Raw genomic sequence first — 14,260 nt, forward strand, 5'->3', positions numbered from 1 at the left:
ATCAGCAGCTTTTAAGTTCTGGTGGGTGGCACCCAGCACAAGTTCAGGATAAATATTTTTATCGTTACGATGCTGCCTGCATCAGGAATAGTGTAGCCAGCAGGACCAGAGAAGCGATTGTCCCACCGTACTCGGCACTGGTGAGGCCGTACCTTGAGTGCTGTGTTCAATTTTGGGCACCACAGTGTAAGAAGCACATTGAGGTGCTGGAGAGGGTCCAGAGAAGGGCAACGAAGCTGTTGAAAGGTCTTGAGCATAAGTCTTATGAGCAGTGGCTGAGGGACTTGGGGTTGTTTAGGCTGAAGAAAAGGAGGCTGAGGTGAGACCTTATCCTCTCTACAACTACCTGAAAGGATGTTGGAGAGAGGTGTGCAGTGTTCTTTTCTCACAAGTTGCAACCAATAGGACAAGAGGAAATGGTGTCAAGTTCTGCTAGGGGGGGTTTAGGTTAGACATTAGGAAAAAATTCTACACTGAAAGGGTTATCAAAGACTGGAACAGGCTGCCCAGGGAAGTGGTTGAATCGTCATCCTTGGATGTATTTGAAAGCCAACTAGATATGGTGCTCAGGAACACAGTTTAGAAGCAGGGCTGGTAGAGTTAGGTAATGGTTGGACTTGATGATCTTGAAGGTATTTTCCAGACATAATGATTCTATGATATAATATTATTTAGTTTCTGCCTGATGTCCGCTAAATCCTGGAAGTCACAATGCTGCCTCAGAGGAGACATCTGCTGCTGAGCAGCAAAGGGGCTGGAAATGGAGCAATGTTGTCCTGGGTGACTCCGGGAGCCAGGGAAGAGGAGTTCTGCTCCCTGTATATGTTGTGTTTCAGCATATAAAGAGGTGTCTTTGCACACAATGCTAAGCAAAAAATGGAGCAAGATAAAAGATTTTTGTTTTGTTTTGTTTTGAACACAAGAAAAGGTGATAGGTAAATAGCAAATTTAATTTTATCTGAAGTGATAACATTACTCAGCAAACAGAAATAGATGGCTTCATCCAGCACACTCTGTAAAATGTGTCCTTCTACTCAAGGCTTATCTCTACTCTAAATCTCAGGATTTTTTTAGTGGCTTGTTTAATTGTATCTATTTTAGATGAGTCTGAAGGAATCAATATCAAAAAACAACGTGTAGGAGGTATCAATCATGATTTTCAATTGAGTTACCTTAAAACAATGTCACAACCACTCAGAGGCCTTTTTTGTTTCCATTATAACTTTGATCTCCTTTGCTCTTTGGAGACAAAAAAAAGAAAGGCTCATGAGCGTTTCAGTAGAGCAGGGCTTTGAAGAAATATTGAGCTTTAGAAATTTGCCATAATCACCTTTAAATGCTGCAACAGCTGCCTCAGCAGGATCAAATGCTTAAAGCACGTCTTTGGGGGCGTCATGATTATTACATCTTTTGAGGTGTGTTTAAAAGGTGCAATGATACGAGAGGAATAGAGTCAGACTGCTGCTCTGAATCGCTAAGGATATTGTTTCTCTACAGTAGCTTGTGTTTCCAGCCATGGTTTTCTCAGTGAAATCTGGTTGCGAGAGGGGGGTGACGGCTGGTGGTCCCCTCCTAACAGTTTCTTTTAAGAAAGAACTTGTGTAAATCTTAAGAGAATGATATCATGATAATGTAACCAATTACACTTCTAAAAAATTCTAAAACATCAGAGGAAGAGAGATGTGGCAGCACTGCCCTGGTGCTGGTCATCTTTCTCAAGGGGTCTCTTGAACAAGTTTTTGGAAGAACTAGCATTAAGAATTATACAACAATTGTTTCACTTGGCAAAGGAAAAAAGAATAAGAGGTTCCATTTGGCTATGCAGTTCACCTATAAAATCTACTAATGTTAAATAAAAATCTTTGAAATGTACTAATAATATCATATCAGTACTAAAGAAAGTGCTTGAGCCATGACAATTCCCCTGATGTGTAATTTGTAGTGGGCTCATGGGTCTGTGTTCAGCACAAACACTTCCTGATGGGAGGCAACATAAACTCATCGTTTTGGAATCTGGTATTGTTTTGTTTGGAAGTTTTACTTTTCTGTTCTGCAGCAAAGCTCTTTTTTTTTTTTTTTTTCTTTGGCTAATAGATGTAAGTTGTCTGAGCTGGAAAGTGCTCCAGCCCAAATATGTTCTGCCATTGTAATGGTAAATGCTGGATGAGATTTGCTTTTTATACCCAGCGCAATAAATCACCTCCTCTGCAACACAGGTAGCTGCATACTTTAGCTGCAGCAATACCAACAGCGATGATAAAACAAATGTTTCTTTAGAAAACACTTGAAAAGATAAGTGAATAAACTTTTCTCAGACTTTTAGCTCTGAATAGAGGCAGCTGCTTTAAAACTAAGCTGTTCATGTACCTAATGCAGTTATAGTGGTGGCTGACCCTGTGGAAAGAAAACTTCTGCTGACACAGCTGGGTGCACGGGGCAGAGGCATGATCATCTCTGGCAGAAATTCGGCTCCTCTTCCTCCTCATTGACAGTCAAAGGCTTCAGCTTGGGGAGAGTTTCCCTGATGGATGGAGAAGGGCTCCCATTAACGGAGGCTGGAGGAGTGCCTGGAGGACCATTCGTGTCTGCCACAGGTGCTGCTGAGCTAGACGCCCTCTGTTTGGGCAGCTGATGCCCTGTGACTCTTCCAGTAACTGTGTGCATAGAAAATGGTAAAGAGGAAAATATTTCGTGCAGGTCCACCTTCCTTTCCGGATGATTTTTATAAAACAAGGTCGCTCAAACCAGCAGCCAGTGTGGCACCTATGTGCAGAGCAGCAGGTCCTGTGGCCCAGAGCTCCTTGAGCTGTAGGTGGGACCATGCCATGTGCATTAGAACAGTCCCACAGAGGGCTGTCCGGCCACCTTGTCCCCACTCTGCCAAACTCAGCCCACCCCCCAGCACTCCTCCCATCCATGGCAGACAGGAGCTGCAATGAAACAGAATCAGTTCTGCTGTGCTGCCCCAGAGGTCTTCTTTTTAAATAAACGCAGCATCTATATTGTTGGGTGTAGTCCCAGTGCCCCATAATCCACTGCTGGGCGGTATCTCAAAATTAAAATATTTTTAGAAAATGAAACAGCATGCAAAGTTATTTCTTCAGCTATGTGGTATACTTCTATTAAAATAAACTCAAGTGTATGGGTACATCATATGGGCAATAAAAAACCCTCAGCTAAATGCATATGCATTTTTTTTTATCTGCAAACAGGCAACTGCAGGTATATGCAAAATGTCTCTTAAAATATCTCTTTTCTATCACACTGAAAACTTAATTTCTCAGTTGTACCCATCATATAACTTAACAGACACAAATACAGCCTATTTTTTCACACAACTATGCAGAAAATCTGTCACCATTGTTTGATTCCCTACGAACAGGATTTTGCTTTTAACTTTTGCTTTTAAATGCAGTCTTAACGTAGCCCCACTGTATGTATACGTTCCTTCAGTAATTAATGCGTGTCTTCTCCAAGCAAGATTTGCTTCCGGAGGGTGTTGCTTGAATTTTAATGCTTTGGTACGCAGAATTATGACGTGCCTGTTGTTTTCTGAGTATTATAACAGTGAAAATAAAAAGCATTTCTATGTGCCAAAATGGAACGTTTGTGATTAAAGGTGTTCTGTTGTTAGGTATTTTCTATACAAACTAGTACATGTAGAAAATAATGTTAAAGGTATATTGACATATGTCAGTGCAGGTACGTCTTTTAACTCTCTTGCAGCTATGATTCTGAAGTAACAATGTAAGAAATGGTTTAGACAGGAAAAAAAACCCAAAACCAAACCAAAATAAAGCATTGTGTTTTTTATTTGCCAGAGATTTTTCTTAACATTCAACCTTGTCCTTTATCATCTCCTAAGTTTCTTTGCACTTAGGTAGCACCTTACGGAAGTGGCCGGTTAGGAACAGGGGCGTCCATTGCATTTCTAGCCCAACCACTGTCGTTAGCTCCGGCCAACCACCTCACGCTGATGGGCCGCGTGGGCTTCTGGGCTTCTGGGAGAACATGAAGCACCGCAACAGACGAAGAGCTTGGTTTTTTACCCGTCTGTTCGCTTTCCATTTCTTCTATATGCAGTAAGTGGTGATATTGTTTAATTTGAAGACGGATGTAGGAAACAAGAGGTGATGTTTGTTGCACGCGTTCTGTGTACTTCTCTTTAAGAAAGAGTTTCTGAGCTGATGAGTTGCTGTTTTATTCTGACAGAAGCCAGGTATCTATCAGGGATGGAGCAGTGATAATTTTTAATGAATATCATAATGAATTTCATACAGCCCAGATGCCCCTCATGTTGACAAATATTTCAGTCTATGCTCTTTCAAAAATATTAAGAGAATAATGTGAAGAGAGTCTGTTTGTCTTCCCTGAAAGATGTAGATAGGTTTGAGGATATTTGTACGCTTGCTAACACACACAAAAAAAAAATTAAATAAACCTCTAGTCTTCCAGTATTTTCTGTAAAGGGAAGCGAGCCATTTTGGAGGTAGTGTGAGGACACGGAGCTGTACCCAGAATGGCAGGGGGGGGCAGCCCGGCTTGTCCCAGCACTCTGGGAGACGTTCTTTAGTGCACGCTGCAATATTGCGGCTAAGGGAACTGTTCAGGCTCATCAGGAAAAAATTTGATCATTACCAAAGTTTGCACTGGGACTTGCTCAGTATTTCTTTATGCTAAAGCAGTTATCTAAACCATAGCTTAAAAAGGTACGGGGACAAAGTCTGCATTTAAATAATGGCTCTTGGTAGCTCTGAAGGAGCTGCTACTGGCGTACTCTGAATAAACAGCATTTTTAAGAATCACTTTAATAATGTAAAAAAACCTCCTGATGTTATTCTGCTCTAGCTAACAATGGCTTGGGGCTGGGTTACCTGCAAAGATCTCCGTGCCCAGACATTTCCAGATTCTTCCTTTTCTTTTGATTAGGACCATGCTGAAAAATACCAGCCTCCTGAGATGAACACAGCAAAGGACCTTCTCATGGCAGCCGAGTGGACAAGTCCTGCAGACCCCGAGCTCCCCTGGCCAAGTACATAGCGGGGGCCAGCCCTCCCTCCCAGATCCCCAGTTCATGGTGGGGATGTGTGCAATGGCTCTGGCTCCCCAGGCTAAGTTTGGCTGCATCTGTATCATGGGAGGACCAGTCTCCAGGCAACGGCAGAGAGATGGAGGTGATGGATGGAGCGGATGGTCCTCTGGGTCACGCTTGGGCAAGGCAGGCTGCTGCCAGGCTGACTTCAGCATCCCCCATCCAGGGGAAGGGGAGTGCCTGTGTCTGTGAGGGAGACAGTGCCTACCAGAAGAGCAGGGGCCTGTGACGATGCAGGTGAACGATGTATTTCTAAGGAAAAAGAGAAGCGAAAAGGGGGCAGAGCATGTTGGAGGTAGGCTGTGATGCCAAACTGCCCGTAGCAGCTCCCCGGTGGGGACAAGTACCAACATCAGCCTGGGTTTACTCTCTGTGCTGATTTCCTGGAAAGATTTTTATTGCTTTATTTAAAGCTCGCTTGCATTTCGCTGACGGATGCCCTTGCGTTATCGATTAGCTTACACAGCCTGAGGGATGTCAGGCTGTTGCCTTCGAAAAAGAGCTAAGTCTGTGCCACAGTCATGGCTGGCTGTCGCAGAGGCGTCAGGGGATTTGGTGGAAGCCTCTCGAAAGCCTGCAGAGGAGCTGGAGGGCTGGCATCACCCATCAATCTGAAGTGTGAGTGGCCCAGGGCTGCAAGCAATGCTGCCCAACAAACAAAAGTGTTTAAAAGCCGAAGGAGCCTCAAAAGCGAGATTAAAGACCACAGAAATTATTAAGAAGTCCCTTTGAAGTGCTTAACAATGTATAGACTATATCACTTACTACTAAAGGCTGAAAAAACTCCTGTTTGAGTCTCCAGGACCCCAGGATGCCTGTGAGGACAGTAGAGTCAGTTGGAACATTTCAGGCTGTGCCCGTTGGTGTCTGTTTGGTTTATTTCTAGCTTGAATATATGTCTGTACAAACATATAAATCGATGCCAATTTTAATCTCATTGTTCAAAACCTAAATTAGCACAGATCTGACATTACGTCTGTTTGGTTTATTTCTAGTTTGAATATATGTCTGTACAAAATATAAATCAATGCCAATTTTAATCTCATTGTTCAGAACCTAAATTAGCACAGATCTGACATTATTTCGCCACCAGAAATTAAAGCGAGTTGTTTCAAATGCCAGATTAAACCCAGACATTAGACAGCCGTGTAACAGGAGAATATTTTGATGCAGGAGGGTCAGCCTTTCCTTCTAGGCAAAACAGAGGTGGTGCAGTTGATACACTTGAGGGAAGGGACGCCATCCAGAGGGACCTTGACAGGCTTGAGGAATGGGGCCATGCAAACCTCATGAAGTGGATGAAAAGCTGGACATGAGGCACCAATGTGCACTCATAGCCCAGAAGGCCAACTGCATCCTGGGCTGCATCAGAAGAAGCGCAGCCAGCAGGTCGAGGGAAGTAGAGGGGTCTGCCCCTCTACTGTGCTCTGGTGAGACCCCACCTGGAGTACTGCGTCCAGCTCTGGGGCCCTCAGCACAGGAAACACATGGGCCTGTTGGAGCAAGTCCAGAGGAGGGCCATGAAGATTATCAGAGGACTGGAACACCTCTCCTACGAAGAAAAGCTGACAGAGTTGTTGTTCAGCCTGGAGAAGAGAAAGCTCTGGAGAGACCTTATTCCAGCCTTTCAATACATAAAGGGGGCTTAAAAGAAAGATGGAGAGAGATTTTTCTAGCAAGGTCTGTAGAGACAGGACAAGGGGCAATGGTTTTGAACTGAAAGAAGGTAGATTTTTTTATGATGAAGGTGGTGAGACACTGGAACTGGTTGCCCAGAGAAGTTGCAAATGCCCCATCCCTGGAAGTGTTCAAGGTCAGGTTGGATGGCGCTTTGAAAAACCTGATCTAGTGAAAGATGTCCCTGCCCATGGCAGGCAATTGGACTAGGTGATCTTCAAAGGTCCCTTCCAACCCAAACCATTCTGTAATTCTATGGTTTTGATGGAAAATTGAGTCCCAGCCCTTTGCTGCATGCGGTCAACTAATACCTGACTGTCCTCCAAACACTTCAAACCCACTCTGTCTTGTGTGGCTTTATCTGCATGCAAATATGTTTGCAGTGATTTCTTCTGAAGGGAGGTTTGTGAGATGTGCAGGCTGCAGGGAGCAAGCAGCGAGGCTTTTTCTTTCTTCTCTGTGGCTCACAACTCAGCACACATGGGCTGTGAGCTCTGGGAGCACCATGAGCCTCCAGGCTGTTCTGTCTTTTTTCCCCTTTGCTGAGCATTATCCAACACATTTTTCTGCACTCCTTTTGCTGTGCTGATAGCCCAGCAATCAGCTTTCCCCCCATCATCGAGCTCAGTGGGAGCTGATACGGGAGTTTACTAGTCTGAAAATTAGCTCTGGCAAGACAAAGAGCTGGCAGACCGCTAGTGAAACCATCCTGTCTCACACGAGCGTGGTGCCTGCCACACGTCTGCCTCAGTTTTCCCACCGTGTAGCTCTCCACCTCGCTTGAGCCGGCTCCTACTTAGTTGGAAGTCGAGTCTATCTTAAGCATGGGCAGGCTTAGGTGATGCTCCTAACCTAGCAGGAGGGAGGTCGTGCACCCACCCACTCTTAATGGGTGCAGTTCTGGGGTTGCCTCAGGTAAACTTGAAAATGAAGGTTGCTGAATTCACTTCCAAAATGGGAAACAAGCACCAGTTAATCGCTTTGTATCACTTATCTTGAAATTTGGTTTGTAAATGCTGGCTGTTTTCACTGCTGATTCATCTGTGATGAAAGCTCATATGATAGCATCAGAGAAGTACAGCTTGTAGCAGGTGGAAAGAATAGAGATCTCCAGATGCCTTGGCATCTGGTGAGATGTATATAGGATTTTGGGACTGTCCTGGAAATAGAGTAATGAGACATTTTAATTAAAAAGGTAATTACACACACTTTTTTTTTCTCTTATATTGCGTGGATTCAGGCCAGCAGGTGCTTTTATTGTGAATCTGAGGGCTAGAATTTATTAAAAGCCTGGCTTTCAAATAATAAACCTGCAATAGTGGATGAATTCCACAGCAAATTATTCCTCTTGGAGCTGGGGGATACATTGGGCCCTTTTCATTCAGTCAACACACTTCTTGATTTCTATCGGGTTTAGGATGGATGGTACTTTGTGTGACCCAGGGCAATGTCAGGAATGTCTGTCTCCAGCAGCAAATCCCCCAGAGCACTCACCAAACCCGCACGAGGAGGCTCACAGCCTCCCTCCAAAATGACCAATTTGATATTTCTTTTCGGTCTCGGACCACTGTCGCTTGGATCCGAGTCTCATTCCGGCCCAACTTGGGAAGTAATTCCATCACTATCACCAAAGAAAGTATGTTGCAAAATCCCCAGAGTAGTTTTTATTTAAAATGTTACTATCATAAAATTCCAGACTATGAAATGAAGACCTCAGATTCAGATTCAAACCTTACCCACCCTCCCTTTTTAAAATATATAGATACATAGTCACAAAACATAAAACATGCTGCAATGATACAAACATATTTTTTGATACGGAAATTACAGTACATTATAAACCATGAAAACAAATTGAGGCACTAGACTGTACATCAGCTCTGTTCTGCACTGGCTGTGAAGCTGATAGACTTGCTTTCAACAAACAAAAGAATATTCTCTTTGTTGAGTGAACATAACTTTACGGGTCATATCAAACAATGTGCTTTGTTGTGAGACGTCACCAGGGTTGCTGGTCCTTTCAGAACCACAACGCACCTACACAACACATATCGCTGCCACAATATGAAAAATAATCATTTTATTGAATGTACAACTCAAAAAAAAAACCCCAAACAACCCCAACATCGGTTATTATTAAATAAATAATTATTCCATACAGTGGTTGGTTTATATTACACTGCATTGGCCATTGGAACAAATGAAGTTTAATAAATAATACACGGGAATGTCTCATTTACGCCTCCGTTCGTAATTCTGTGCTATGCTCCTTTCAGAGGACCCTGCAAAAAAAAAAAAAAACCAAAACCGAGTGAAGCATATGGTGCAGCCTTGCGTAAACCCCAGCAAGCCCAAGGAGACATCAGTGCAGTCTGCTGGGTCACTGCCAGACCCCGTCAGAGGGTTTGGACCCGAGATGGGGGAACCCGGCACAGACCTGAGCTGCTTTGATTTGGGTTTTACGCCTCAGACTACACTATCCTCCAGGAGGCCGAAGGTCTGAGCAGTGCTTTCTACCTCTCGTCTATCGAGCTGCTTGAAGGACCATTATATCAGAACCTTTTTATGTCCCAGTAATCCATTTAACTGATGGGATCTGAGCACTCAGATCAGTTTGTGGGCAAAGACTTTCTGCATCGACATTGCCACCTCCTGTCCAGCAGAGCCAGCTCTTCGCCAGGTTTAAACCCTCCCTGTCCCCAAGCCGCGCACACAGTCATACCTGTCACTAAAATCTGCAGCAGGAGCTAAGCAAACCTCAGACTACCCTGTGGAGCAACCACATCCCAAAATAGCCTTCAGTAACATTTAGTAGCAGTAGATATCTCCTTCTTGCTCTGTTAAAATGAGAGGGAAACCCCGAGAGCCCATCTTAGGCAGAGCCTAAGATGACCATAGGGTGACTTAGCTGGTCACCAGAGCCATCTTTGTTTCCACCGTGGAGAGAGGACCGCTTTCACGGAGCTTATGCGTGCCTGACTACTGCATGCAAATGCACAGCTCGTTTGGGGGGGATTCAGCACTGCATCCTGTATGGAGGTGCCATTTTAGACGAGGGGTTTTAAATTAAGGTGACTCCAATTTTCACCAAGCTAAGCACAAAAGTAGTCGAGCTTTCTTAATATGGATTATTGTAATATTTTACTGTACGTGTGGCTATGTTGTGGCTTCTACCTGGACCATTCATCCAACAGACCCCACAGCTTGGGAGGCAGTGTCAGACCCCATTTTACCAAACCAGGGACTGAGACAGCAGCACCCCGGTACCCTGCTTTGTCACACCAGGCTTTAAATCAACATCGCGCTCACGCCCAGCAGCGAGGCGGTGTGAACTCCTACACATCGCCAGGGAACTCGGGGGTTTCCTACAGAAGAAGAAAACCACGGCATCAAGACACAGCACCAAGAAAAGGTGCAACTAATTCCTGCTCAGTTAAACATCTTTCAGTAGGGGGATGGACAGTCCTAGCACATACTCCCAGTCTTGCTTTGATGACACAGTCCTTAGGAACTATCTTCTCTAGAGAAGCAGAAGTAACTTCTTACCCTTTCCCTCTCAGGGAACTGGGCAGAAAAGCAGTGAATTCTAGTTTTACCTGTTAGGCAGGTATTACATAGCCTGACAGGGTAAAATTTTATTATTCCCCTTTGTTACAAAAACCACATAACTGTATCCTGACTACACCAGCAATTTTGAAATCAGGACAATCAAATCTTTGCCTTTTTTAGACATTTTCTGTATTTTACATTCTCATATTAACATAAACATAATCCCAGTGGAAACTGAACCCAATTTATGACTTCGAGGCTATTTACTTTTGTGATAGCAGATATATTTACAGGTATTATGCATTTAATAGCTATTGCCACCTCAGATAAAATTGTACAAAATTATTCATGATACATAGCAATTTGCAAAATGATGCAGAGAACAATATTACTAGTCTGAACAGGGTTTAATTGAAAAGTTACTGACAACCATAATTGCAGAATATAGATCACAGCATGTATCCACATAATATAAAGGTGTCAGCTAGTAATTTAACTTTTATCATCCATTTAACAAAACTATTTCAGAGACGTGAAATACGCATGAGGGTTTTTATTTTTTTTAATTCCTATTCTAGGGAATTAACTGACACTTTATGGTTCACAATGAGGGATTTCCTCATTACAGCCCTATAGCACAGGGAAGGTAGACCTACTGGCAGCCTGCAGTTACCCACAGGGGTTGTGCACATGAGGGAGGAGGATTCTGCCCTATACGGATGCTATGGGAAAGTAACAAAAAATTCACAGTATCAGTTCAAGGCTTTAAATGGTTTTTGCTATTTTTGTTTTTTAGGTAAAATGAAAAGCTGGAGGAAGCTCAGAATGTTTAACAGCTTGACCTCCAGAATGAGGTGGGGTTAATGGCAGATATTTGCTCGTTCACCTCCCGCTCAAGTTTGAGGAATAGCGATCTGCCGAGACAATTAGGGTATCCCTTTATCTGGGGAGATTTGGATTGGGATCACAAGTTAAAATGAGCTTCATATATCTCGCCTCTGATTTTGTTTCCCGATTTGTCAATAAAATTTCTCTTTTTTTTCTTGTAATAGCACTTTGGGGACCGACAGAACATGCTGCTAGAAAGGACAAGAGGCAGTAAGGAAAGCACCCTGGGGACATCTACCTGACCTTGCCTGAACTATGGCAGCCCAGACCAGCCTGATCATCTCAAGCATTAGAGCGAGGTGGACCCTGAAATATCTTGGTTAAGAAAGAAAATACTGATCCTTTTACAGAGGACTCTAGGTCTATGCTGCATAAAGGCTGCTTCTTCCGTCTGCTGGGAGAGAACAAAGAGGCAACAGAATGAAGAGGCTGTACATCACCGAGTACCAGATTTCGTCATATACATACCAGAATTTAAAGATCTTTTGCCCATAAGTCCAACAAAGGAGTCTGTTTTATGCCCTGAAAAAATATATTTGGGGGTGTTTTAATACATTGTCAATAGGCAGGTTTTTAAGATAACGTGTTCTCACAAGGAAGGAAGACATAGGCTCCAATCTGTTCATCTCATATACTAGATGTTCACACCACTCTCAGGCAATGGAGAAGGAATAGCAGTCCGTCTCATCACTGCAGGCAGGTTAGATCAAGGCACAGGCCAGCTAGTGGACATCTTTTGATTCAGATAGATTTTTTGTTTGGTGTTTTTTTCTTTTTGTGATTTTTTAAGTTTAATGGGGGAAAAAAGGCAAATAACTGAATCTTATTTGCCTCCCAGTACAATTCCTATTGATTTGAGCAAATGAACAGGAAGGCAGTAGCTTGGCATCTGTGTGATGCCTCTCTTCTACTTGTTGGTGGTTTTTTTCTGTAATGCGGAAGAAAAATCTTCTTCGCAGGTCAGGCAGAGCCCTTACTGGAGAGGAAGCCAATGGGACTCTATGTCTGGACACGTCTGAGCTAGACAGTCTGGCTCTATTTTTGGAATATTTATGAGTTCAGATATTACCTTCCTGTCCCATTAGTACTCCTCAAGGCATTGGATGTGTAGAGGATAAATTACTCCAAGTTTTGGCCTACAGCACATATCAGATACAGTGGTAGCTATAGTTTCAGATAAGGACCTAAAAAGGAGCCATTCTTCTTTCTCTAAGCTGACTTTGAGGCAAACTTAGAAATTTCTCTTTGGAAAGAATTTTGCTTGGCTAATTCATCTACAAAGCAAGACGAATGGTCCCCAGACCTCACAGGTATTAATTCAAGCTGAAGCCGTTTCAGAAAGCTATAATTTTTTACTTTAGTCAGCAGGTTACTTGGCATGAGCTTTATATCGGACTCTTTAATTGGTCCTCCAATACATAACCCTAGTGATAAAATCTCGTGGCTAACAGAACACCAGGATGATTATTGACCTCTGTGGACAGAGGAGGTCTTACAGAATACAAGATAATTTTTATTTATTATAAGGCTTCCGCCTCTTGTCTAAGCACCTTGTGATAAACTCAGAGAATAAAATTATCACTGTGCAGAAGAAGATAACACCACACTGCTGATACCATCTCCTGCTTGGTGTTACAACAGAAGCGAAGCAACACACGCTTCTTAATGGGGCAAGATATGCTTGTTTGTACAGCAGCAGATCATCAATCAGCCCCTGCTGTGAGTGGGGGTCTGATTCCCACCCAGGCAACGCTGAGAGCACAGATACAGTATCTCGCCTGTGATGACATGGGCTCTCCCGTGCAATCGTTCTTGGGGATTTGGGAATTCACTGTTCTAATTTTCCAGATTTTGCCGTCTTAATTGCTCCTCTCCGAGTCTGGCAGTGAGCCTGCCTTGCCTATGAGAAAGGCTTACAGAATCCTCCCCATGGGAAATAAGAGAGCTGCAACATCCACACATTAAAGTGGATTGAAATCTCAAAGCTTGTGGCGGCTCAGATGAGGTACAGGCTCACGGCTGCCCTGGAGGGTTTTCAATCCCTTAACACAACATTTCTCCACCACCGGTGCTGCCGGTCCTTAGCTGAACCCAGTCACCTTCTAACAAATCCCCTCAAATACACTATTCCCTATTTGAATATCTTCTAATAATTACTTAAAATATTTGCAGTTTTTTAACTTACTTTTGTGAGAGATCTGGCCATATCCTGATTGGAAGAGGAAAGGAAAGAGAAAAAAAAGGAAAAAGAGTTGTTGAAAAAGGATTGGTATGTACATATGATGCTACTGCCATCCTTTGAAGAATCAAATACAGAAACTACGCTACATGCATTCCACTTAAGGGAAATTAAGGTGATCATTTGTAACTGCATTTCTCTTTGGAGAGACTACAGAAACTTGTTTTAGCTAAACTCATGCAATTTAGATCTGTATAGCTCCAATTTCTTAGAATAATTCTTGGATCAGTAAACACACAGAAAACACGGCAATAATTGTATACACAACCAATTTCCACACTCGGGCAATTCTGTGGCACATATGCCAACTCGTGAATTATCGTGATACTCCTTACTGGTATTTATGTGCTGTAATTGGTGTGCAATTAGCACTTGAATGCGGAGCCCACTCTTTTCCAATCGGTGAGTTTATCTGACATGAAAATTGCAAAAACAAACAAACAAACCCCCAAACAACCCACATTGCAACTTTTGAGAAAGGTTTAACGTATTAAAACCGAGTGACAACCGCTGTAAAGTTTGGAGGGGCACTAAGAGGCATGCGGAGGGCTGAGAGGGACCGAGTCCCCCCCTGCCCCGCTCACCGGCATCCCGCTTGCCCATGAGGCCGAAGAACTGCTGGGGCCGGGGTCTCCGGGCCATCCTCTGCAGAAAATGCTCCAGGGGCAGCGGCAGCTCCTCCTGTGGGGCGACAGCGCCGGCGTTCAGCCCGGACCCCCCCCCGCTTCCCCCGCCCGGGCAGCGCCCGACACCGACACATCCCCCTCCCCGCTCGCCGTTCCCGCACCCCTGCGGGGTCGGCGGGCGGAGCAGCG

General features: G+C 43.8%; 1 protein-coding gene across 1 annotated transcript in view; it reads right to left on the bottom strand.

Moving 5' to 3' along the window:
- Window positions 1-9,001: 9,001 nt before the first annotated feature.
- TAC1 (tachykinin, precursor 1) overlaps window positions 9,002-14,260 on the bottom strand; it is a 5,901-nt gene continuing 642 nt past the window's right edge. The window contains exons 2-4 of the mRNA XM_009895360.1: window positions 14,030-14,126; window positions 13,392-13,415; window positions 9,002-9,051 (exon numbers count right to left, since the gene is read on the bottom strand). Of these exons, the coding sequence (XP_009893662.1) occupies window positions 9,002-9,051; window positions 13,392-13,415; window positions 14,030-14,126 (171 nt within the window). The remainder of the gene's footprint in view (window positions 9,052-13,391; window positions 13,416-14,029; window positions 14,127-14,260) is intronic.

The sequence above is a fragment of the Charadrius vociferus genome, unplaced genomic scaffold, assembly GCF_000708025.1.
Source record: "Charadrius vociferus isolate BGI_N301 unplaced genomic scaffold, ASM70802v2 scaffold31, whole genome shotgun sequence".
NCBI classification, from domain to species: Eukaryota; Metazoa; Chordata; class Aves; order Charadriiformes; family Charadriidae; genus Charadrius; species Charadrius vociferus.